This window comes from Neopelma chrysocephalum, unplaced genomic scaffold (assembly GCF_003984885.1).
Source record: "Neopelma chrysocephalum unplaced genomic scaffold, ASM398488v2 Primary Assembly neopelma1_75, whole genome shotgun sequence".
Taxonomy (NCBI): Eukaryota; Metazoa; Chordata; class Aves; order Passeriformes; family Pipridae; genus Neopelma; species Neopelma chrysocephalum.
In genome coordinates, this window is record NW_020897736.1 from 14,761,453 (window position 1) to 14,786,832 (window position 25,380).

The 25,380-nt window shown below is 50.0% G+C and overlaps 1 protein-coding gene across 2 annotated transcripts; it reads right to left on the reverse strand.

The window, feature by feature from the left end:
- Nucleotides 1-4,713: 4,713 nt before the first annotated feature.
- Nucleotides 4,714-24,570, reverse strand: CASC4 (cancer susceptibility 4). Of its 2 annotated transcripts, XM_027688307.1 has the most exons (10): nucleotides 24,019-24,567; nucleotides 18,366-18,420; nucleotides 17,289-17,391; nucleotides 16,133-16,223; nucleotides 15,114-15,258; nucleotides 14,808-14,888; nucleotides 14,354-14,452; nucleotides 13,061-13,234; nucleotides 10,190-10,357; nucleotides 4,714-5,947 (listed from the first exon to the last, which is right to left on the reverse strand). In XM_027688307.1, the coding sequence occupies exons 1-10, from the start codon at nucleotides 24,343-24,345 to the stop codon at nucleotides 5,877-5,879; spliced, it is 1,314 nt and encodes a 437-aa protein (XP_027544108.1). In that variant the 5' UTR covers nucleotides 24,346-24,567; the 3' UTR covers nucleotides 4,714-5,876. The 2 variants fall into 2 exon arrangements, with proteins under 2 accessions (XP_027544108.1, XP_027544109.1); XM_027688308.1 differs by lacking the exon at nucleotides 10,190-10,357 and having other exon boundaries at nucleotides 24,019-24,570.
- Nucleotides 24,571-25,380: the final 810 nt, after the last annotated feature.

A 25,380-nucleotide genomic window follows, 5' to 3' on the forward strand; every position in this document is an offset into this window, starting at 1 on the left:
CAGCCCTCCTTCAGAACAGGTAATAGTTATTCCTTTAGAGCATTCAAGTATTTCTAAACACTTAACAACAGCACACGAATATTTAGTGAATGATCAGCTGTGAAAAAGGTCCGTTTGGACATGTTAAAGCTTAATTAACACCATTTGGCAGTTCCTTAGGAGGAACTAGTATGGCAGGATAACTGTGTGATGTCTCACGCTGTGAGCCCAAAAGGACATTCACTGATACTTAGAAAGTGGGAGTTTTGGGAAGTGGTGGGTGGAAATACTCTCTCAAGCCATGTAATTAAAATGAAATGAGCTGCCAGAGGAAATCATCCAGCAGGAGTCAAAGCAAGCAGGTATTTGTGAGAGCACCAGCACGGCCAAAAACACACTGGGAAGACATTAAACGTGTGACTCAGGGTTCAAACTGATCTTTTTGGCAATGAGAACTGTACTTTTCTGTGTTACAGGATATCAAAATGTTTTTCACAGTGTCTTGTGCTCTCCCCGAGTGCCCTGGTGCTGAGTTAGGGAGGGGGTTGGACTGGCAGGAAAGGGAATATGTCAAATGCTCTTGCTGACTGTGTTGCTGTGCAGGCAGCAGTTCAGAGGTCCCCTGCTGTCCCCTGCTCCCCATGTGCAGGTACCTGAGCAGAGCCTCAGCTGTGTGTGTGCAGTGTCAGAACTCCAGCTGGTGCTGTGTGTGCTGCAAATGGAGCACTGGGAGCTTGGAATGTGGGTCTGGGCCAAGGAAAAGGCCCATGTTGGCAGCAGCGGGTTCTCCCCTGCCGGGGATGTTGGGCTCCTGTCACACCGAGTTTGCCTCACGTCACAGAGACACTGAAGGGAAATGTGCCACTGCTCCTGCAGTGAGATCCTCACTTCCTCCTAGTTTAGGATTTCCTTCTGACTTCTCCCTGAGCCTTGCAGAGCCCTCAGCTCTGTGTCCATACACTCATGTAAACCCACGTGCTCAGGAGTGAGTTCCCTGCTTGTGCAGAGCTGAAGAGCTGGGGGCTCTCCAGTGTCCCGGGGAGCTGTTTGCAGGGTCTGCAGCTCAGGGCTGGAGTTTATTCCAGTTTCACTTTAACTTCAGCATCCGGCACTTCCCAGGCAATTCAGGAGTTGTGCACTGCTGGAGCTGCTCTCCTGTGTGTCAGGACCTGCATGGGATCAGGGCATCCCTCAGAATTCTGTTTCATAAGCTAAAATCCCAAATCTTGCTTTTGCAGGGGGAAAGGGTTTAATTCCCTGGATAATTTGGGGAGGTGGGGTTCTTCCCTTAAGTTCCTTAAAGAGACCTTAGAGCCCTTCCCAGTGCTTGAAGGGAGCCTGCAGGAAGGCTGAACAGAGACTTTGGACAAGGGCCTGGAGGGACAGGACAAGGGGGAACGGCTTCCCACTGCCAGAGGGCAGGGTTGGATGGAATATTGCGAAGAAATTGTTCCCTGGGAGGGTGGGGAGGCCCTGGCACAGGTTGCCCAGAGAAGCTGTGGCTGCCCCTGGATCCCTGGAAGTGTCCAAGGCCAGGTTGCATGGGGCTTGGAGCAACCTGGGACAGTGGAAGGTGTCCCTGCCCATGACAGGGGGTTGGACTGGACGGGCTTTGAGGTCCCTTCCCACCCAAACTATTCCATGGTTCCATGATTCTCGCTGGTATTCCAGCTCCCTTCTTGCAGGTAACACCGTGAACCCCGAGCACAGGAGCTCAGTGAAGTTTATTTTGCCAAAGTGAAAACAACTGTGACAGGACTGTAGAAACAAACCAATTCTTGTTTGGGTTTATATTTTACTATTGCCCATTTCTTTTGCTTATCTGAAGGGAATCAATTCCTGGATGGGTGACCAAAGCCATCCATGCATGTGAGTTAAATGAAAAGCAGCTCCCAGGCTGTGCTGCTCCTCCATCCCCGACGTCTGGGAGCCAATCTGGCTGTCCAGGAGCAGCTCCAGACTCACTGTTCTCACTGCTGACACTCCAGCTGACAGCAACAGGGATTCGTCTGCTCCCAGATTCCCACAAGAAACCCACGGGAATGAACCTTGTGTTTGGTCTGGCACAGTGCAGCACTGAGAGGGGCACGAGACGTTCCTCCAGGGATGGAACTGCACAGCCACAAGTGGCCAAGCCCTGTTTTGGGAAGTTAAACTGTGGATTATCCATACCAGTAATCCCAGTGTGGCTACTTGGGGTTTGCTATAGGTTGAGGAATTGGAGTATTATGGTTTCCATGTTGGCATGAAGAAGTTCAGGCATAAATATGATTACTGTGTTTCTGGCGGGCTTGAAAATTCCACTGCACTCTCATAAATAGGGAGAGATGCCCCCAATTGGTTTTGTGGGTTTGTTTTCCTCTTTTATTTAAACTACAGGAATCTGGTCTCCTCAGTCCTGGAGCCAGCTGGAACAGCAGGATGCTGTGCTCCTTCTCCATATAAAGTGCCCAATCTCTCATTTTCTAGTTCATCACAGCAAGATTTTTGATCCTATGAAATATTTTGGTCAGTCTCCTCAAGGAAGAGTCTCAGGTTACTTTAACTGGAAGTTCCATACTTGGGTCCCACGTTACTGAAAGCTCCCTGGAATAGGGATTGCAGCAGACTGATTTATGGCAGGCTGAAATTGCCCTTAATAGGGATAAAGGAGAAAGGTGTCAGACAGAGAATTTCTTTAGAGACTTGTGTGAACAGTGAAATGGGTCCTGATGAAAATTTGGGATATCAATGCCCTTGTTTTAAGTAAATTAGTACTGATCAATGCAGCTCTTCCCCAGGGTGCAAACTGTAAACAGGGGGAGTAAATAGATTTACAGAGAAGAAAACCTTTTGTCCTTTCTGTAGGTTCTTTTGCAAAACACTCACTCTCAAGCTCTTCTGTCCTGCAGGCTCTGGGTTTCCCACTGTTGCTGGGTTTGCCTACGTGAAAATGTAGAAGAACATTTAATAAAATCCACAAACCATTTATCTCATGTCTGTGTCTTGTCACTTTGAACTGGCTCTTTGCAGCCATTAAAACGCTGAAAAATGTGGAGTTTGTTTCATCCAGAACTGGGGTTTCCCCTTTGGTGACATCCTGCCCATCGGTTTGGTTTTCCTCACGTTTAATCTAAAATGGGTTCATTGATGAGTCTTGGCTTTTGTGGGAGCCGTGTGACTTTGGGAAAGCTTCAGCAGAGTCTGTTTGCCAAAAACCTCCAAAACTGGGCAGCTGGGACTGGCTGGAATAGCTGGGGTTGTTTCTCTGGCTGTTGGGTGCAGGTGCCCGTGTTTCTCACAGTGGCTGAACTCGCCCCTCAGCCTTGGCAGCTGGACCTCAGCTCTCTGCTCATTGTTTGCAATCCATGTGGATCCGAAGGGCTTTCTCAGTGGAGCCTCAGCCTCAGGACTGGATGCGCTGCAGAGCTACCTGGGGGTGTTGGGTGAAAATCTGGGCTGGGCCGAGGTGGGAAAGGCTGTGTTGGATCCTCCTGTGAGCCCCGGAATGTGGGAGCAGGGTTGATTCCAGGCTGGCTGGGGCTGAGGGAAGCAGCTGCTTGAGATCTGTCAGCGTTGTGTGTGCTGCCATTGCCATGGAAACAGGGACTGGCTCCGCACAACCCGCACAGGGATGTCGGAATTGCATTTTCAAAACAAACCCGAGCTGGTTTGTCATTTCTGGTCCTCAGACCCCGAGTGGTGCCACACAGCCCAGGGCAGGGGTGGGCCTGCGAATCCATAGGGACTTGTGTTTTCAATTCATGTTTGGAAAAGTGAGCTGGTGTTTGATTAGCAAAGTGCATTTATTGTATTCAGTGCATCACATGCTCTTCCAGACACCTGAGGCCATCCCAGAGTTCTCCTCCCTTTGCCCACCTTCCTCCAAAGAAGGGGTAGGGATCCTGGATGAGAACCCCAGGTGTCGGCCAGTTGGCAAAGTCTCCTTAAAAAGAGAGTGGCTCATGAAACACACAACTGAAAATTTGTGAGTTTGTATCATGAGCCACTTTATATTTTTTACTCATGAAAATGAGGGGAGATCCAGTTTGGGGCTCCTTTGTTTGCCCTGGAGGACACTGGCTTTGGGAACAGCACCTGAGAGCCAGAGCAGCTCCCCAGGTCAGCATTGCTACAGCAGGAAAACAGGATTATATTGGTGGGACTTGGTGCCTCCCAGGATATTGTACAAAGAACAAATCACATGTGAAGTTCAGAGAATCCTGGAACGACTTGGGTTGGAAGGGACTTTGAAGCTCATCCACTCCCACCCCCTGCCATGGCAGGGACACCTTCCACTGTCCCAGGTTGCTCCAAGCCCCGTCTGACCTGGCCTTGGACACTTCCAGGGATCCAGGGGCAGCCACAGATTCTCTGGGCAACCTGTGCCAGGGCCTGCCCACCCTCACAGGGAAGGATTCTGAGCTGTTTTCATGCATCTGTCAGAGCAGCTGGGCAGTGTCACACCCACTTGGGATGTGCCTTAGCCCTGGCACTGAGCAAGGACAGCAGGGCAGGGAAAAGCAGCTAAAGCTGTGAGTGCAGAATGGTTTAATCTCTACATTTAAGAAGTAGCTCTTTAATTTATTGCTCTTCCCAAGCTGTGCCACGTGATGCTGCACTACAGAGAACACTGGGTTGGGCTGGTACTGAACCAGAACACAGCACTGAGCTGGACCTTCACTTTTTAAATGCAGCAGCTTTTTTTGCCATTGACACTTGAAGCAGTAATAAATTGTCTTAAAACCCCGCCAATAACTGTACGAGCGTTGAACTTTATTTAAGAGGTTCACTGAGCTGGCAATGAGCAAACCTGACCCGTTACTTCAGCCCAGCACCTGAGCACAGGGATGAGTTCAGTCACCCTCGTCAGGGCCTATAGCCTGTGTCCCCAGGAGCCCTTGGAGGAGCAGGCGGGACAATCCCCTTCATTCCCACACTGCAGAGCCATGGAATCATCTCCTTATAAACTCCAACGGTACTTAAACACAGAACACAGAGAAGGGTCTGACTTACAGATCCGATGGAGAAAACCAGACCATGGGACGTGGCAGGTGTTCAGAGCTGTAGCAAGGGATCAAACTGGAAATGGGCTGCAGTGGCTGGACCTGGGCTGGACAACCTGGGACAGCACACCAGCAGTAAGCCCAGGGAAGGGTTGGTCCTTCTGTCGAGGGCAGACAGACGTGTCTCACTCACACCCTTGCTGTCTTTAACACAAAGATTTCCTACAAGCTGTGAATTATTTATAATTATTTATACCAATTTATATCAATTTATATCTTTTAAATCAAGCTATTAGTTGCACAACTTTTTGGGGATGAACCAAATTATTGAAGTCCTACTATAGATTTGCAGCTCTAGCTATGAGATGTGGTCACTGTACAGGAGCTCAGTGGTGCCGAGGGCTGCCCCAGCCTGGGTCACAGTGAGGAGGGAGCAGCTATTGAACCGTTCAGTTCTCATTCCCAGCTCGTGGCTCACCTGCTGGACAAACCCAGCACTTGGGAGAAGCAGTTCTGCCCACACAGGTGGGACTGTAGAAAAGGAGTCCTTGGCTGTACATGGCTTCCACAGCAGCTTTGTTACATCAGGTACAAACTGTACAAGTTCTCCAGGTTCCAAAGTGTTGTAAATGGCAGAAACAGTTGAGCCTGTGTTTATAGACTGGGCTTAAGTGTAAAGATTATTTCAGATAAGGACCAGGCTGAGTAACCGGCTCCATGTGACAATGCTGGTTTAATACAACCTGCAGCAGTACAAGTATGTACATATGTACAGTGGCTCCTCTTCACCTGCTGACTGAGCACACTCGGCACTTTATTCTCAGCTTCCTTGGAAGTAGGAAACACTGGAGTAGAACTGGTTCAGTTTTGCAGCACCTCAAGTCCTTGGGTTGGGCTCTCTGTGCCCCGGGCCTACAGGACCCCGTCGCTGAAGCGGGACTTGTAGTCCCCCAGGTCGTTCTGCAGGTCTCGCTCCTCATCATCTGCAATGAAATCACAGTTCAGTTCCAGCTCAGACAGTGGGTCAGAGCTGATGTGAACACTGACCAAGCACCCAGTGCAGCTCCCCAGGACATGGGCCATGGGCCAGCAGGGACCGGCCCGGAGGAGCAGCACGTGGTGCCACCAGCTCTGGCTGCAGTGCCACCAGCTCTGGCTGCAGTGCCACCTGCCCCACAGGCTGGTTGCCCTCAGGGCCTGCACCACTTACACTGCTGGCTTTGAGACTCCTGCTATCAACATGGCAAACTCTCCCACTGAAACCCAACTCCTGCGGAAAGTCCCATTCCCAGGTTTAACCCGTTCCAGAGTTCACTCAGTAAGGCTTCACAGAACCTCTGGGACTAGCACTGGGACCACTTCCAGACCAAGGGAATAGTTTTCCCACCTACTTCCCAGCTGGCACCTTCCACACAGACGTGGCATGACACATTTTCCCCTGATGGGATGTTTCCTGATGCTGGAATTGACTTTGCTGTCAGTGTTTTTCCAAACTGCTGTCTTGTACCTCAGACTCATGGGTAAAATTTGGAGAGGCTTTGAAAAACCTTTCCCAGGCTCTTATCCACAGAAATCCCCATTCTCTCTCGGCACACTGGGCCAGGGAACACAGGCAGGAGCTCAGCGGGCAGGGGCTCTCTCAGCCCCCAGCTGCCTTTGGTTCCTCTTCCCAAGGGAGTCCCAGCTCTGTCCTGACAGGTAGATATGGATGTTTCACCTTCCCTTCCAGCTCCAGACACTGTCTGTCTCCACATCTCTCCTCTGTCCTGCTTCCTGACTTTGCTGCTTGGGGTTTGGCCTTTGAGCCTCCTGAGAAATGGTAAAATAACCCCCCCAGAGTTGTGCCCCCTCAATGTAACCACTGACTGCAGCACATGCAGAAAATCCACAGAGAAAATGCATATTCAGTATTATTTTATGTCATATTTTAAAATATTCCACATTCTACCTGCCACAATCCAGCTGTCCCATGTGGCTCCCTGGCCTCCTTCCCTCAAAGAGTGAAAACCCCACAAAACTTCCATTTGTTCCAATTAATGAGCTTCTCCTGCACCTCAAAGCTGTTCCCTCATATTCAGGAGATGGTCGTTCACAGGAATGGAAAGCACAGTGCGAGCTCACCCATCTCTCACCAGCTGCCTGGAGCTCTCCACACGCCCACACCCACCACCCATCACCCCATGGGCCAGGCAGGGACCCGCTGGGCACCTGCTCCAGCAGCAAAGGGCTGGAGTTTATCTGCATGGCACAGGAGAAACTGCCACATAGCACCTGGACATCCTGGAGTTCCTCCCCCTCCACCACCTGGGCACCACAAACACCCTTCAAACACCTTTCCTGCAGCAGAAGCTGCCACCTTCAAACATGCCCTGGCCTTCAGTGGGTGACCCAGGGCAGGGACACCAGGCTGGGGCTGCCCCTCCCCAGCACATCTCCCACATGGGAGGATTTTCCCTGGATAATTTCAATCTAAGCCCACACATTCCTAGTGGCAACAGAAACCATGTGGAATCCAGTGACTTTGTGGCACGTGCTGCAGGCTTTGTTCAGCCTGATGCAATCCTGGGTGATGTTTTCCTGACAGTTTTTAAACAGAAATTCTTATTTTTTCCCGTCCCTAAACAACTGTAACTACCCTCCCTCCAAAGCCACCAGTTCTCCCCTCTCCTGCCCTGCAGAGAAATCAGTGTAATGCCTGAACCAGACACTTTTCCTGGAATGCTGCCCCTGGAAGCACCACTGGCCACATTCAAATAACAGCTCAAGCCAACTCAACAAGTTATTAGGGAACAACAGAACAAAGGGCTTGGGAACTGCAGTTGGAGGTAGTAACACATTCTGCTCACACCATCCCTCAGTAAAAGGCTCCCAGAAGTCACCCTTTAACCTTCACTGACTCTTATTAACCCAGTCTGTCTATACAGAGACACAGAGGGGTTCACCAGGAAAAGGATTTTCCCCCAGTCCAAATTCCAAGCCACCAGAGCACGGACCCCACACAGATGGTAGATGGTTTTATGGGGTCACTGTCAGTCAGAGCACTGCTTTTTCAAACACCCCTCACACTGCAAGCTACACAAGCACAATCTGGTTTTTAACAACCTGGCACCACTTGTCACTGCCTCACACCCACCCTTTCCTAAGTGGCACATGGGAATGCTGTCAATGCCACTGGGAACTGTTCACAGCACACCTGGCACTGAAGCCACACTCCCTGGGAAGGCCCCCCAGCCAGGTAGTGGTGCTGATGGAGCAGCAGGAGCTCCGAGGGCCAGGGCCAGGGCACTGCATCCCCACACGGGCAGCCACCTCCAGCCACCTGCCAGGAGGGGGCAGCCATGGGGGGGTCAGGCTCTGATCCCAGGGAACAAGGGACAAACGGGGAAACGGCCTCAAGTGGTGCCAGGGGAGGTTCAGGTTGGATACTGGGAACAATTTCATGGAAAGGGCTGTCCAGCCCTGGCACAGCTGCCCAGGGCAGGCGTGGAGTCCCCATCCCTGGAGGGTTTTAACAGATGTGTGGATGTGACACTTGGGAACGTGGGTTAGTGGTGGCCTTGGCAGTGCTGGGGGAGCTTGGACTCAATGGCCTTAGAGGGCTTTTCCAGCCTCGCTGACTCCATGGTTCCACGACCTCCCCCCACCCTCCTGGTGGGCAGCACACCCGGGCTGTGGGCAGGCACGAGTGCCAGGCTGAGCGAGGCAGAGGGCACAGCCCAGCACAGCCTCTGCAGCAGTTCCACGGCCTTGGTCACAACTTGAAGAGCTGCATCCTGAAGCCCAGGGAAGGAAGCACTGCAGCAAGGAGCTGGCCACGGCCCACTGCTGACTGAGGGCAACGGGACTAAAGCAGGAACTGCCCTGGCACTGGTAGGGTGTGCAGAGCACAGGGACACATGGGATACCCCCACTCCTGGCTCAGGACACACCAGGACCGTGAGGAACACGGCTCCCACTGCCCCAGCACTGACAGGAACACTGGGAATCACACAATCACGGCATGCTTTGGGTGGGAAGGGACCTTAAGGCCCACCTCATTCCACCCCTTGCCATGGGGAGGGACGCCTTCCACTAGACCAGGTTGCTCCAAGCCCATCCAACCTAAATCCTGCTGTGCCTTCATGCAGCTGCCAGCTGGGATGAGCAGATGACAGCCCAAGGATCCCCCTCTGGAGGGACAGGGGTGAGCACACAAACCCACTGTGAATTCTGAGCACAAGGGTCACAGAAGAGGCCTCAGCTGGAGCAGAGGGCTGCAGTTCATCAGTCAGTTAATTAATCGCCCAGGGTTCTGATCCATCCTTTTCTTTCTCTTGTTCATGAGTTTCACACTCCCAGCCCAGCCCAGCCCAACCTGCTGACACTGCGCTTAGTGCATGCCCACACAATCAGCTGCTTTTTAACAGCTTTGCCCATTAATTATGCTCAGATACCAATTAAATACACATCTGAAAAACCTCCAGCTAAAAACTTACATTACAAGGGTCAAAATCAGGGGGCTGATTTACCATCTCCTGTTTTTTCCCCCCTCTTTATTTCACACTTTCATTTAACTGGAAATACTCTCTAGGTACACAAACATTCTCCCCCTACAGACATGCAGGCCTGTCCCAAATGTCCCCACACAGCTGGATGGGGAATGGCAGACAAGGCAGGCACACTGCAGACAGCGAGGCAGGCACACTGCAGACAGCGAGGCAGGCACAGGCAGGGACAGGCAAGCGAGGGAGGGGCTGCAGGAGCCACATGCAGGAGGGGTGGCCATGCACACACAGGGGGCATTAGGCAGCACTGGCTCAGGAGCTCAGAGGCTGGTTAGCAAGAACACCACAAGCCTGTTGAATCTGTGTATAATGCACAGGAGTGACACCTGGAATCGCTGCCTGAGGCCCCACTGCACAACAGCTCCAGGCAGGTGTGACCAGAACAGCACCCAAAACACCACATTCCTCTATTGGACAATTTAGGAATGTCAATGCCCACGGCCCACCCAGCCAGGGGCCAGAGCTGGGGGTTTGGGTAAAACCATGTCTGGAATTTAGTGCCTTGCTTTTCCTAGCAGGAACTATACCCAACTGCAGTGAGGTGTCAACACCCTCTCCCTGAAGACTGGTGCTCTGTCTGAGCAATTTGTGATCAGCTAAACCAGCGAGGCTTTACACAAATTCAACAAGTAACTCAGCGTGGATTTATCACAATGGGATGGAGACAAGGCCCAAGCTCACCTTGGACGTCTTCTTCTCCACCATCACCATCCTCTTCCTCATTGTAAGCCAGCTCAGCCTGTTTGTCTGCCTCATACTCACCCACGTTCCCATCATCCCCATTATAATCTGCCAGTTTAGAACCCTGCTGCGGGTCCACAGGGGATTCATTCTCATCAAAGAACCGGCCTGTGGAGTAGGAAAGGAGTGAGTCAGCAGCAGAGAGGAAAGAAACAGGGAGATTCTACACGAGAGCAGGTCACAGGTGGAGGCAGTTGGGGTCTGGGGTAGTTCCAGCTGGAGAGAGAGGAGGGAGAAGGGAGAGGGCTTGGACAGGGGGAGAACAAGGCTTATGGAGCACCCCCGTGTGGAAAGGACATGCTCTGTCACCCAGCACTTGGACCTCCTGGAATCGGACTGTCCCAAGCTCCTCTCTCCATGGAGAAGGGCTGCAGTGAGCCCCCAGACAACCACCCTGGATTGCCTATGGACACTGAGAGGTTTTCTCAAAACGCTGAAGAGCATCACTCCGTGGAAGGTTTAGTATCCATTTTTCCTGAGGCCTGGCATTTTCCACACGCTGCAGTGATCCACTGCTGATGTGGTGCCTGGCAATGCCTGCAGGGTGTGCCCAGCTGGCACAGGGGAACCCAGCAGAGCCCTGCCCTGCAGCCTGAGCTCTGCTTGAAACCACCTCATTCACTTGGCTTTACACTCTGCTTTCCTGCTGAGCTTTAACGGGGTTCAAAATGCCCCAAATCCAGTATTTTCACCTCCCAACAGAAAATTAGGAATAGTTCCAGATCCTGAAACAATGCACAAGAAAAACGGGAATTAGCCGGAACTATGGAATGAGCAGACAGTCAGCCAGGCATCCAGGGAGAGACCACTGGTGTGATGTCCAGTTCAGAGCTGGTGTTTAATGGGATGCAGGGAGAGCTGTTCCAGCCCAGCACAGTGCAGTCTGCTCAAAGGGAGCAGCTCTGAGTCTGCAGAGGCCACAGGCCTGGAGGATTGGGTATAAATGGAAAAAATGGCTTAAAGTGTGATACAATCTTTACAGACTGGGCACCAAGGCTGCTGGGGCAGATGGTGACAGATCTGCAGTGGGAGTAATTAACAGAGAAGTAAATGGGAGGATGATTTCAACCTCAGGATTAAAAGGGGACAGATATGAAAATGAAATTATTTCCCAAAACAATGAAAACTTTTCTATGTGGCAGTATATAAAGATCAAGACAGAAGCAGTACTATGGTTCTTCTCTGGATGGGGAGAAAGCAGCAGAATCACACCTGGTGCAGCTCAAATGGACAGAAACAGCAGTTTCAGGTATTTTCACAGAACAAGCAAGAGGAAACCATCATCTATTTAGAAATCCCAAGTTCCATACATTATTCATTCCCTGTTCACGTCTAATTGAGTCATCCTGGCTATTACTATTGGTATTTTTGACACTGCATTATATGCAAAACCCAGACAGGACAGGAGGATTTGCACATGTCAAACCTAAACCGAGTCATGAAACACAAGGGAATGTACCCAACTTCCAGCAAAAGCAGCCTGTGGATGTGCCAGAGGTACTGTGACACTGAATGAACTGAAGCTGACAGAAGGAAAGACTAAAATGATGAGGAGACCCCAGGAAATGCAGCAGGTCCACAAAGGCTGTGAGCTGAGCTGTGAGCCCTGGTATGCAGGACCCCCCCGTAAGCTCAACCAATCCCATCCCATCCCTGCCATGGGCAGGGACACCTTCCACCAGCCCAGGCTGCTCCAAGCCCCATCCAACCTGGCCTTGGACACTTCCAGGGATCCAGGGGCAGCCACAGCTTCTCTGGGCAACCTGCCAGTGCCTCCCCACCCTCACAGGGAAGGATTTCTTCCCCAAATCCCATCTAACCCAAACATGAAGGAGCAAAGAGAACAGACTAATCGGTGACAAGTCCTGACTCCCAGGTACCCCCTCCCAGCCTACAATGGAGACATTTCCTGCACAGCTCCTGCCTACACAACTAGACCCCCCCAGCATTTAATACACAGCCAGGGAAAACACATAATCCATTAAAAACCCAACAACTTCAATAGGAAGGTCTCTCATTCCTGAAGCTTCTTCAGGAAGCTCCCTTGATAAACTAAGCAGCCTTGAAGACCTCAGGGTGCAGAGGAGAAGCCAAGACTGCCCAGGTTCTGTGCCAACTTAATACACCCATCCCTGCTGCATCACAGAGACCCACCAGTCATGTTAGAACAACCAAAGTCTTCCCAAAAGACCTGTTTCTTCACAAAAATCTTATTTGGATTAAAAAACTCCAGGAGGAGATGTTTCAGCAGTAAGTTTTTCCTCCCAAACACCCCTTCCCCACCCAAGTACTAAACAGTTAGAACTGGGTCTTCAAAAATAGCATCACCCACAACACCCACAGCTGTGTGCACCTGCCTGGAGGCTCCTGCCTTGAGCAGATATGGAAGGGAAGGGTTCTGGAACCACGTTCTGTCCAACACACATTGCCCCCACCACAAAGACCCCTGGTGTAAGGGCTGAATTCTTACAATATTGTCCAAACCACAGTATTTAAGACAAGTAATACAGTGAGTAACTCAATATCCTGTGTGTATCAAAGTCCTGCCTTAATCTATTTAATTGTGCAGTCATTTCCAAAAGCATTCTAAATTCCAATAAGGAAATAATTTTTTCAAATAACTGAATATACATGTGAAAAATAACACATTAAAGCATATCTTTTACCCAGGAACACACTACAATCCTTCCCAGGCTCCCTCTCCAAAGCCACCCTCTGCAATGGTCCCTGTTTCCCAGACAGACACTACCACAGACGGAAAATGAAGGGATTTGTTCAATATACTGAAGTGTGTGATATTGGCCAACTCACTTTGCTTAATCTTCTGCAAGTCGCTAACTCGGCTCTTTGGGAGTTTTATCTGGTCTGTCTCAATTTTGGGCTCTTTCTGGGTTTCCACCTTTTCTTCAAAATTCAGGTGCTGGAGGGAATTTGGAGGGATCTGCTTAGCAAGGTCGGCGTTTCCATCGCTGTCACTGGGCAAACCTGCAGAGAGGAGGGGTCAGTGTCTGCAGCTCTTACATAGCTCCACAGAAGGCAGAGGACAACTGGTCACATTTTAATTCCTGATCAATCCCATGCCATCACCTCCCCAGCTGACTTCCCGCACGTGCTTCAGCTCTCGACGAAGCTCAGAACAACACATTTATGTATTTCTTTTATCCTCCCGCTGATTCTGCTTTTCAACTCTACCAAGCATCATTTATTGTTTAGAGGTCTGATCTGAGGACAAGGGTGTGGCAGGGCACAGAAGTTATGCTAAAAACAATAACCAGAATCACAGGACTCCATAGCCAAGGAGTCATAAAACCCTGAGTCCCCTGAAATTCCCATCAAACTCCTGTCCATAAACTCCAAGTTCAACAAAGCAAGCTTTTCACTTGCTGCATCTTATGTTTTCTCATCAATAACAGTGAAAATGAAGGATCACCTTTAAAGGAAACAAACTGTTTAAAAGATCTGGCATTTGGAAACAACAATCTTTAACTGTGTATGCAGCCTTTGAGCTCCCTCATTTTGGAATTCTGCTCACACATCCACTGCAAAAGGAAAGAAATAAAGAGAAACTTCTGTTGTCTTCTTCCAAAAGAACCAATAATGGGCAGAACAAAAACTTGGAGCTGTTTTGTCATCTTGACAACTTTATATTTAATTTATCAATATTAAAGTTATATTGCTGCAGGACTTTCAGTTCTCATGTCCTAAACCTCTCTCAAATCATTCTCAAGTGAGCTGTTCCCAGGGACAGGAGGGCTCTGAGCAAGAGACAGGAACATTGGTTTATCTCTGACTGTGGCCACCGAGAGATCAACAACCAACCCCTGAGGGTGCAGCCCTAATTAGTACCCTAGGGAGGAACAATAATTTCAATTACTCTGCCCACTAGAGGACTCTCCAAGCACTTATCTTTGAAACTTCTAACTCAGATTTGGCTGGAATCGGCCAAAAGGCTCAGGAATTCCAGGTGTGGGGATCATACACCAAGCAGCCCGAGTGCCTCAGTCAGCCAGGTAAGAACACAACCTTGGATCCTGCAGGAATTTATCTTTGGTTTTCCTCTGGTAACCAAAATATTGCCTTGTCACCTACTAACAGGAATTGTACCTGGTGCCAGGTTTGGAGCATGGGGCTGCTCAGTTGGAAGATTCATAACAGGTGGATGACCTTCACCTTTAGGAGCTGAAATAAGTGTCTTCTTTAAAGCTAAAACAAAACACAGGGACAAAAGCATTAACAGGAAACAAACAAGACACTATTTACCTGGTCTAACTCTAACAATCCCGTGAAGTCTTTGGTTTCCTTGTTTTCTTGGTTTTAAACCACAGATGAAAATATAAAATACAATAATATTTCAGGAGGGGGATTATCTGAAACATTCAGTTTTGAGCATTCCAACCTCTAAAGCACAGCAGAAATGATCTGATTTTACATTGCACTTGAATTTTATTACCTCAGAGATTTCAAAGCCCTGCATTCACTGTGAACCACATGGTGTTCACACACAATATATACGTCACCAAGACCCCAAACATGAAAGAATTAGAGTATTTCTCCTCACCAGTGGGAGTATCTTCAGCTTTTGCTGGGTCATTATCTTCTATTTCAGGCATGCCTGCATCTCCTCCTGCTTTGATTTTCTCTGCAAGACAAGAACAGGATATTCTGCCTCACTAACCTTTCAGTCTGAACAGTGAATTTCCCCCTCGTGGGAGGCTTTAACTTAGTAAAATCACTGCAGCTAATCAAGTTATCTGAGCCAAACAATTCCTTATTCTACTTCAGAGAAATGCACAGTTCTGGAGGATGGCAAAGGATGCAACACAACTGGGCCATTCTCCATCAGAAATGCCAAAAAAGGAAATACCTTTGTCATTTACAACATGCTCTGAAGGCTCCTCATTCTTCTCTGTGTCTTTACCTTCCCCCTCTGCAACAGTCTCAGGTACTGCCTGGCCATCATTGCTGGGACTGACTTCAGTGTCTTTACTGGACTGAACTTTTTGTGTGGCCTGTTAGAACAAATTCATAAGGAGCCAATATTAAGCACATGCCTGGAAATTACAAAACAAATGCCCCCAAATTCAAGATTACTTCGGGTAAGCAAAATTGCATTTATGACCTCACTGATGGGCAAAGCAAAGAGCAGAGTCCTCTCTGTACAAACCTGGGTCCTGGGGTATGGACACACAACTGAACAGACAATGCACAGAACAGCCCAGCTGCAGGACATTTCTATTGCCAGATCAGCTGCTAAGGACAGCACAAACAGCTTAAGGCATGGCTGGCTTCAAGCCTCAGGTCAGATCCCTGAAGGAATTCTACACTGTAAGAAAAGATCTGTGGTAAATCTGCTCTCAGTCTGCCTTATTATTTGAGATGTTTATAGACAGACAAAGGAAGAAAACAAAATTTTAAGCAAAACGGGTTATTTCATCAGTTTGCAGGAAAGAGGTCCAAATTCTACTGGCAGCTCCATGTAATCCCAGCCTTGATACCATTCCAACACTGTTATTTCCATCACATTAGCACCTCGAGGCCTCAGCAGAGCTCAGGTTCCCTCTGCAATAAGCTGGGCAAGGCTGTGGGAACACAGATCCCACCCTGGAGAGCTGAGCAGCAACATCCACGTTCCAGGAAGAACTGAAACCCTCAGCAGTGCTGGATGGAGGAAGGTTGGAGCAAAGCAAAGAATCTGGCTTCATCTTCCAGCTCAGTCCACTGGCTGAGCAAACAGGCAGATTTCCTTCATTAACATCCATTTAGGGTTGCTCAGGGGGATGTTTAACACAAATTTGGGAGAGAACTGTCCCAGGCCTCCACATCCCTGAGGCAAACAGCAGACTTTGGGCTCTTCTCACTCAACACAAAATTCCCTGGCATTACCTTTTGTTCCCGTGCAACCTGGTCCATTAATTTCTTGATGTTCTCTTCATGCTGCAGCCTCATTTCCTTGATCTGCTGCCCACACTGCAGGCTTGAGGAGAAACACACCGTTAGATATATTTCACTTGTTGTATCTGCTCTCCACAAATCAAATAAGGGGGAAAATATGAAGTGGCACAAAAAGCCAAACCTGAGATATAACTAGAATAGTCTGTCCAAAAAGCCTGGTCCTGGCATGTGTATGGAGTGGGAATGGACTGAATACAGAAAGAAAGCAGAACTGGAAAAAATAGGGACAGAGCAGAAAAAACAGTAAAAATAAACAGAATGGCCTTGAATATATTTCCTCCAAAAGCTGGAATGCAACCAAAAAGCAAGCTCCACAGTTAATCTGTCAGCAAATATTAATTCTACCGGGAAAGCAACGTGTCTTTCATGGCTGTCAACAGAGAAGGTACACAACTACCACTATCAGTTACTGCTCCCAACTCAAATAACACAATCTGAATACACAGCCACGTGTCCCAACTTCCCTAACAAGCCACAGACATCAGCCTGAGCAGCAGAATTCCCATCTCCCACAAACCCTCAACAGCACAGAAAGAGCATTTCGTGTTTGTGAAAGCTTCAAACACTTTCTCAAGTGTCAAACCTCCCTCACTCCTCAAAGCTGCAGGAGTATATTCTTCCTATTTCTCCAACACTAATTTAAAAGACTGAGGTCAACTTAAAATTTTAAGTTTAAAATTTTAAGCAAGGCTGCTTTCAGCTTCAGTTAAAACAAATGAAATTATACTGTTAGAAAGGTAGCAATTAACAACACTAGTGACACAGTTTAATGGACACAGTGTCCATTAAACTCTGCCACGTGTTTGTTAACTAAATCTCCATGTCATAAAAAATGCATTGACTTAAAAATGCTGAATAATTCCAGAGTAAGTCAAGATTCCCCTTAACTCCTATCTCACTCTGAGGGAGGAGTAAGACACCACCGAGAAACAGAACTTGAAAGTCAAACAGCTACTACTGTGCATCGCCAAGTGAGCACACTCAGGTTGGAGGATTAGCAGACACAGGATTAATTAGCACTTTTTAGTAAATACAGACCCCCATCACACGCACAAACCCGCAGTTCCCAACACTCCTGAGGACACACCTGTCATATTCCAGCCTCCTTGTCAGGTAGGTGTTGTTCTTCTTGTACTCGTGCAGCTGATCCTCCTGACGGATGAACTCCTGCCGTAACTCTGCCAGTTGTTCTAGGCCAGAAAGGAAACACCAACGTCAACTGAGAAATACAAGCAAAAATGCCCTGGGGCAGATACAACTTTCAGTATTGCTGAATAAGTAAAAAACTGCTTGAGTTTTATGTTAGTTCATCTAGATATAAAGATTCTTAACCTAATTTGAAGAAGATGCCACTTCAGTCATGTAAAGACGAGTGGCATGGCGGCATGAATTAGAGAAGTTCTTCTGATGCAAGAAGGGCAAATCCCCAATATTTTTATTTACCTTAGCATTGTGTAAGGCTTCTGAATGCAATTTCACCATCTGTCAGGAAATGCAATTTCCTGAAAGATTCTGTGACTCTGAGTAACACAAAAGCACTACCAAGTTACTTCAGGCACGGTACTCAAATATTGTCTGTAGTGACTGCATGAAAGGAGGCACCTTCCCGCTATCCATAAAATCAACATGTATTTCCTGTCTCCATAACTGGTCTGGAAGTTCTCCCTGCTCCTCAGGCTACAAGTAATTAAGCTTTCTGCAGCTGCACAGATACAGGCAGAAACCACATGTGTTGTTGTGTGCAGGCATGTTCACGTCTGGGCACTCGCTGCTCCCACTCCCTCTGCAACACTCCAGACACAGTAAGATCACAGGCATTATAATCATGTCTGTACAGAACAGCCTTAAGAGATGTTTTCTGGAGCTTTTCTAACCCAGCATAACCATCACAGTGTTTCTGATCAAACTATACTAAACTGTGTATTTGGCCATGAAAACGATTCTAGGACCTTGGAAGTCAGCAGTGCCAGAGCAGATTCCTTCTGCAGACACAACGTCCACAAGAGCCAACCCTACACTTACCCACACCAGGTAACCAACAAACACAATGAGATGGCACATTATGGGATGTTCCAGCACCACCTGATCCTTCCTTTAAACTGCACTCTGCAGTTAAAGTGCACAGCTCCAGCCTGCCAAGTGAGTTTGGCCATGAATCCCTCACCCTTTAGCCGATGTATGTCCGCCATCTGATACGAGATGTTGTTCTGCAGCTTCACCTGGAAGGAAGAAAAGGCTGGATAAATACAGGGAACAGGGGTTGGCAAGGGTTTGGGCTGCAAACACTCAGGTGTGTCTGTTTGCTTTGTAAAGCCAGTTATGGAGAGGATTACGGGAATAAAAAAGTTCTGGGAAATCCAAGTCCTGTGTATTTAGTGACATCACCAAACTAACACTGTGTTCAGGCTTTGCTAACAAGGGCTTAAATTTAATTCCAGAACACATTTCTATCAAAAAAAGTAGATTGTCAGGACTAAAATAAACACGCTGCATCCTGATACTGCAGGAGGGACAGTGAATGGCCAATGTCAAAGCACAGGTGGGTAAAACTAAACCCGCAGCATCAACAGCAAAACCAATTGTTACCTAAGGTATATCATATAATAGAATTGTTATATTTAAATAAATCTCTTACGTGTTGCTACTTAATATTCCTGACACAAATTTTATTTTAAGAGGGAATCTGACACCAGTAAAATTCTGCAACAGCTTTTAATTTGGTATTTTCAGTAAGGAAAAGAATACCAGTTACAGTAAGTAAGAAATGCATGTACACAAAGTCTTGAAGTAAAGATGCTTTTTCCTGTTGTTACATAAAGACAAAACCCAGCAGGAATGCCGAGGAAGATGCATGAACTGATTACGCTGAGAAAGGGTGGAAAATCCTCACTTGCTATGAAGCACCTCAGAGGTTATTCTTCTTGCAGTTCCATGAAGATAGAAAGGGTAACTCTAGGAAGGTGCTGAGTGGGGACAAGGTCAGCATCACCTCTGGGGCCAGCAGTGCCAGCACAGCCACTGGGCTGGCACACCCCACACACACCTGGGCACAGGGGCTGTTTCAATTCCCCCAGCCCTGGAGTGTCTGAGTCAGTCATCTCCACTTCCTGCCAAAACCAACCCCAAACACACCTGCCCTGTAGGACTTCCTGCTCCCACCTCCGCCTTCCCACTGTCAAATCATTCATTCATTTCAAGCTCTTTCCTGTTGTGTTTTTGTTGTCACCAGAGGCACCCGGCCGGGGCTGATCCCTTTGTCCCATGTGGTGTGATCAGGCACTCCTGACCTGGCACTGCAGCCCTACAGGAACTGCTGCGGTGGCGCTTTGTGCCGCACAGTGTACACGGAACACGCATCCGGCAGCTCCCGGCACACAGCACAGCTTCCTTGGGATGCAGAGTGCTCCAACCAGAGCCTCTGGGCCAGCCTGCAGGATCCTGGCTCACCCCTGGCAGCAGGACACAAGGGGGGGGGAGGGGGGCTGCAGGCCCTGTCCCATGCCCAGAACAAAAGCCAAGAGTTCTAGAGTGTGGAGGGGCACAACCACAGCTCCCACCTATGAGGGGACACAGAGCTGCTTCACAAGGCTTTTCCCAAAAAACGAAAGCAAGTGGAATTGAAAAATTAGGGACAGAGCAGAAAGAACAGTAAAATAAACAGAATGGTCTTGAACGTATTTCCTTCAAACCCCAGAACGTAACTGAAAAGTCCAGCTCCACAGTTAATCTGTCAGCATTTATGAATTCCACTAGGAATGTGATCTTTGGGTAACCTGAGCCCCCTGATCACACTGCTCTGGAACAGGGAGAAAATACCCCGCCCCCAAGGACCCTCAAGGAGCCTCCTGGCATGTCAGAGCCATGTTTGCCACGTGCTCTGCCCACCGAGGCATTCAAGGCCCTCTATTTACAGGATGCACAAAGCAACACCCCATCTAGGGACAGCCTGGCTTGGACTTGCAGAGCTTCACTTCAAAAGCACAGGTAGCCCTGTGGTGGGGATTTCACAGGGAAAGAGGAGACACAAGTCATCACCAAGCTTTTCCATGCCCCAGGTGCCCACCATGCCAGCTCCCCCTCCCACAGACCCAGGACAGGGGAAAGGTGCACATAGTGATTTGTTGAGTGCTAATGAAAAAGTATCTTTCCCTATTTTGCAAAACCACTGACCATATCACCACAATTTTCTGTTTTCCACTCTAATGCAGCTGTTTCCCAGAACCCAGTAAATCTACAAAGGAGACCCTGGGAAGTAGTGGGGTCTGTTTTCAAACCCTCACCCCCTCAGAATTCCTCGCACACGACCCTTCCCACTGGCTCCTGCTCATCCCATAGCCACACAGCCTGTGAGCAGGAGCTGGATGGGAACGTGCAACAGTTTGATCACACAATCTTTCATTTTGGTGATTCTGAGTTTCAGAGAGAAGTGACAGAATTTATATCCAGCTCAGCTGACAGCAAATGTCCCTCATCTGAAGGATAGAAAGGGAAGAAGCTTTTTTATGATTCATGGGATCTGTTCCACCTACACATGCAAATCCCACAAGCCGTGGCGCAGGTCCAGTTCTTCCTGAGCCACATCCTCCTTCAGTCTAGACCTGTTTGTAGTGCTCAGAGCTCTCAGGGGCTCCTCAGGGCCTGTCCAAGCACTTGGGATGGAGAAAATAAACCCTCTGCAGCCCAACAAGCCCTGCACAGCAAAAAACCACCAGAAATCCTGTGCATGGCAACCCTCCAGTGCTGTCTGAGTTGTAAGTCTTGTCATACAACAACTCCACTTTGCTGCTGTGAAGCTGCAGCTTTGCAGTCTGGGGAGTTATCAGGGAGTTTTGGCAACAAACAAGAGACCCAGCTGCTCCCAGAGGTGTTTGACCCTACAGCTTCATCCCAGGCATTGCTGGGCAGCAGGGAAGGGCCAGGTTGTGCTCCTCCCCTGGCCTGGTCCCTGCAGCCAGGACCCTGCCACCTGCAATCTCTCCACACCAACTCCTGCCAGCCACGCCTTTTACTGACCCTCTTGCAAACGGATGTGGGAAGCTATGGAAAAAAATACACCCTAATGGTATGCTACAAAAACCCATGGAATACTCAGGAAGCTAATGCTACCTGTGCATGCAGCACCTCCCCGAACTCCAGGCAGGCACTACCCCTGTGTGCCTCTCACAGGGAGCTCCAAGAGAGAACTCCTGGTTTGTTCCAAGGCACAAGAGATCACCAAGGAGCTCATCACAGGGTGACAGAGCAGAATTCCCAAGAACTCAAGTTTTTTCTCTTTCTTTTTAAACACAAGACACCAAGGTCATGGTCCCACATTTGCTCCTAAGAGCAAACATATCCCAGCTCATTCCACACCCAGGGGAGAGAGAGGAGAGCCAAGAGTTTGGGCTTGACTCCAGAGATCCCTGAGCCAGGGGACTCCAGAGATCCCTGAGCCAAGGGGAAGCTGCTGCAGAAACTGGAGTTGCCTCAGCACTGGGAAAGGCACTTGATTTATGTGACCACAAGGCAAAGAACCTCAGCTAAGGACAAAGGAGCACAAAGCAGAACTGACACTGAGAACCACCGGAGCAACACCTTTCAAACGTGTTTTCCATGAAATAAGCCTGGATTTGTTGTGATCACTTGATACCCTGGGAATTACCAGTGCTGGGGGTTTTTTTGAGCTCCTGCATTTCATAAATGGACTATGATCACTGGTAAAAAGCAGTTTAGTCAAATAGACTTGCCAAGTTCTCTTTTGAGACAAAAAAAATTATTCAAGTCTTTTTTGGTTGGACACTTTATATCTGCTCCCATTTTTGGTGACAGATCTTTATTCTCTAAAACAAAGCTTTATTCTCTCAGAGAAGTACAGTCACTTAAACACAGTCACTTAAAAGGTTTTTTTTTTTTAGAGAAAGGTTAGAATTGTTGCCCCTGAGAAAAGACAGTGGCTCACATGGGAGGAAAAAGGCCAGTGACTCCATTTTGATAAAATCCTGCTATTCTGGCCTCTTAGGGTACAACAAACATTCCAAACACAAGAGAGGGAATGGTCAAAATCCATGAGCTCACAGGGCCTTAACTGGCAGCCTCTGGAACAAAGAAGGAAGACACAGGGCACACGCTGCAGGCGATGAACAGTAAATTTAACCCATGGGGTCTCCTTGGCACGTTCCTCCTGCTGTCCTCCCACTCTGCCCTGTGCAATGTCCCACTCCCAGAGCACCCAAACCCCAGGCAGATTTATGGGGCACACCCAGCGCTCAGCAGGTAGGTGCAGCCCAACAGACCCTGTTTGTCTCCTGTGCATCCAGGGGGCCCTGGCTCCCAGGAAACCATCCTACACCCCCGACAGCACCTGCACCTTCTGTCCCGGCATCCGACGGTAACACAGCACAGAGTTCCACAAAAATACACGTCTTGCACCCCTTGTCACAGAGCCCAGAAACTGGAGCACAGAATCACTGAGACTGGAAAAGCCCTCCCAGCCCATGGATCCCACCCTGTGCCCCATCCCCACCTTGTCCCCCAGCCCAGAGCACTGAGTGCCACGGCCAGGCCTTCCTGGGACACCTCCAGGGCTGGGGACTCCAAACCTCCCTGGGCAGCCCCTGCCAAGGCCTCACCACCCTTTCCAGGAAGAAATACTTCCTGAATTCTTCCTGATAGGTTACCTGAACCCCACCAGGGCAGTTCTGCGCCTGCAGGTAGTTACACTAACACACCAAACAAGCTGATTGCCCTTCTGCAGACAGAAGGGGAAGTATCTTGGCTAAAACCCAACTGCTTTAGAATCACTGTATCATTGAGGTTGGAAAACACCTTTAAGATCATGGAGTCCCTTCCATACCTAATTGGGCTCTTTAGTCCAATCTCAGGGGAAAAAAAATAGATTTGCTGAACACACAAAGGGCTTAATTTTAATGGTTCTGTAGGAAACTTTAATACAAACTTAATAATTTTGAGGGAGTCTAACTCTGGAATGGGGCATGCAAGTATTCAGCTTTTTCTGACAATTAAATGCATTTTTTATGCGGCTCATCCTCTGTGAGATATAAAGGGCCAAAAAACCAAACCCGGCCAGCAATAACCCTGAGAGCGTGGCATTTCCATAAATCCCACTGTGAGAACAGTGTTCAAGGAGCGGAGCGATGACCTGCATGCAAATACACCCCGCACTCACCCTCAGCAGGAGAACTTGTGTGCTGAGCCCTGGGAAGCTCTCGAGATGGTTATGAAAGAGGAACAGTGAAAGTCGAGGCACTCACTCATCCTCCACAACAAAGAGATCCCCGGGCCACCCCCACTGAAAGGACCAGCTGAGTTTTGTATGAGCTTGGCTGCTCTAAGCCAAGCAAAATGACACGTTATGTCAGCAGTAGAATTTTTTTCTCCAAGTACACGCTGGCAGCATAAAAATCAGAGTGTGCTGTGCCAGGCATTCCGAGAGGCAAGCTCAGGGTGCCACCGAACAGCACACGGGTTTCATTCCCTTGAAACTGTATCTTTACGGCTCTGTCTGGGTTTTTTTGACTGATCACAAAAGATCAAATAACCCCAGCAGAGACAGAAAGCTCAAAAAACAACAAGCAAATTTAAAACAACCTTATGGAAAAGAGCGAGCTCGGGGGGTGTTCATTGTTCGCACACACACTGGACGTTTTCAGCCAGCTTTGGGGGTGTTTTCAGAAACCCTAGAGCACTGCAGTTGTCCCACAGCACCAGCCCAGCGCCTCGGGGCCCTGTTTCACCCTTGAGGAGCAGAGGCTGTGGGGACACCTTGGGCGGGGGAGGACTAACAGAGCCGCCCGCGGGACAGCGGGGACCCCCCTTACCTTGCCGTCCTCGCAGCGCTTCACCTGGCCGTCCCTGGCCTGCAGCTGGCTGCTCAGGTGGCTGTAGTCCGCCTCCTTCTGCTCCAGCTGCTTCCTGTGCGAGTCCACCTTGCCCAGCAGGTCGGAGTTGCGGCGCTCCAGGCGGCCCCGCGCCACCTCCGTGCGCTGGGCCTGGCTCTGCAGTTCGGCCAGCTCCTCCCGCAGCAGGGCCTGGCGGGACGCCGCGTTCCAGCAGTGGAAGGCGAGCACGGCGATCACGGCCAGCAGCGCCACCAGCACCAGCGAGGGCAGGCGGCCGCCCCGGCGGTTCGCCCCGAACCCCACCATGGGGGAGGCCGAGGGGGGGGCGGCGGCGTCCGGACACCGGGGGGGCCGCGCGGGGGCCCTGAGGGGACCGGGGGCGAGGGGGAAAGGGGGGACCCCGGGGGGGGCGCTGAGGGCGGCGGGGAAGGAGAGCCGGCGAGGCCGGCGCTGTGCTCGAGGGGCGCGGAGCGGGCAGTGGCGGTGCCGGAGGTGGGGGCGGAGGCAGTGGCGGTGCCGGCCGGGCCGGGAGGGACCGAGCGCAGGCTCCGGGCACGGACCGAGCTGGGCCCGCCCGGCTCAGCCGCCACCGCGGCGCCCCGCCCGCCGCTCTCGCGAGAGGAGCCCGCGCAGCTCTCGCGAGAGCGCGGCCCCGCCGTGCCCTCAGGGCGGGTCGGGCTGTGGGGGCGTCACAGCCCGGGGCGGGCGGGAGGAACACGGGGACGGTGAGGGACAGGGGGGGACGTTAAAGGGCGTTAAAGCTCATCCAGTCCAAACCCCTGCCACGGGCAGGGACACCTCCCACTAGCCCAGGTTGCTCCATCCTGGCCTTGGACGCTTCCAGGGATCCAGGGGCAACCACAACTTCTCTGGGCAACCTGTGCCAGGACCTCCCCACCCTCCCAGCCAGGAATTCCTTCCTAGTATCCCATCTATCCCTGCCCTCTGGCACTGGGAAGCCATTCCTTGTGTCCTGTCCCTTTATCCCTTTTTCCAGGTCCTTCTCCAGCTCTCCTGGAGCTCCTTTAGGCCCTGGAAGGGGCTCTCAAGTCTCCCTGGAGCCTTCTCTTCCCCAGGTGAACATTCCCAGCCCCTCCAGAGCAGAGGGGCTCCAGCCCTGGGAGCATCTCCATGGCCTCCTCTGGATCTGCTCCAGCAGCGCCACGTCCATGTGCTGGGACGTGGGCAGGCACTGGGTGCGCTGTTCACTCCCCACCTGGAAGGTGTTTCCTGAGGGAACACAGCGTGTCCTGGGAATGAAGTGAGGGAATGAGTCTTTGGTTTTGTAAGAAACACTCAGATACATCGTTTATTGCTGATCATGTTGCCTCACACGCTGTG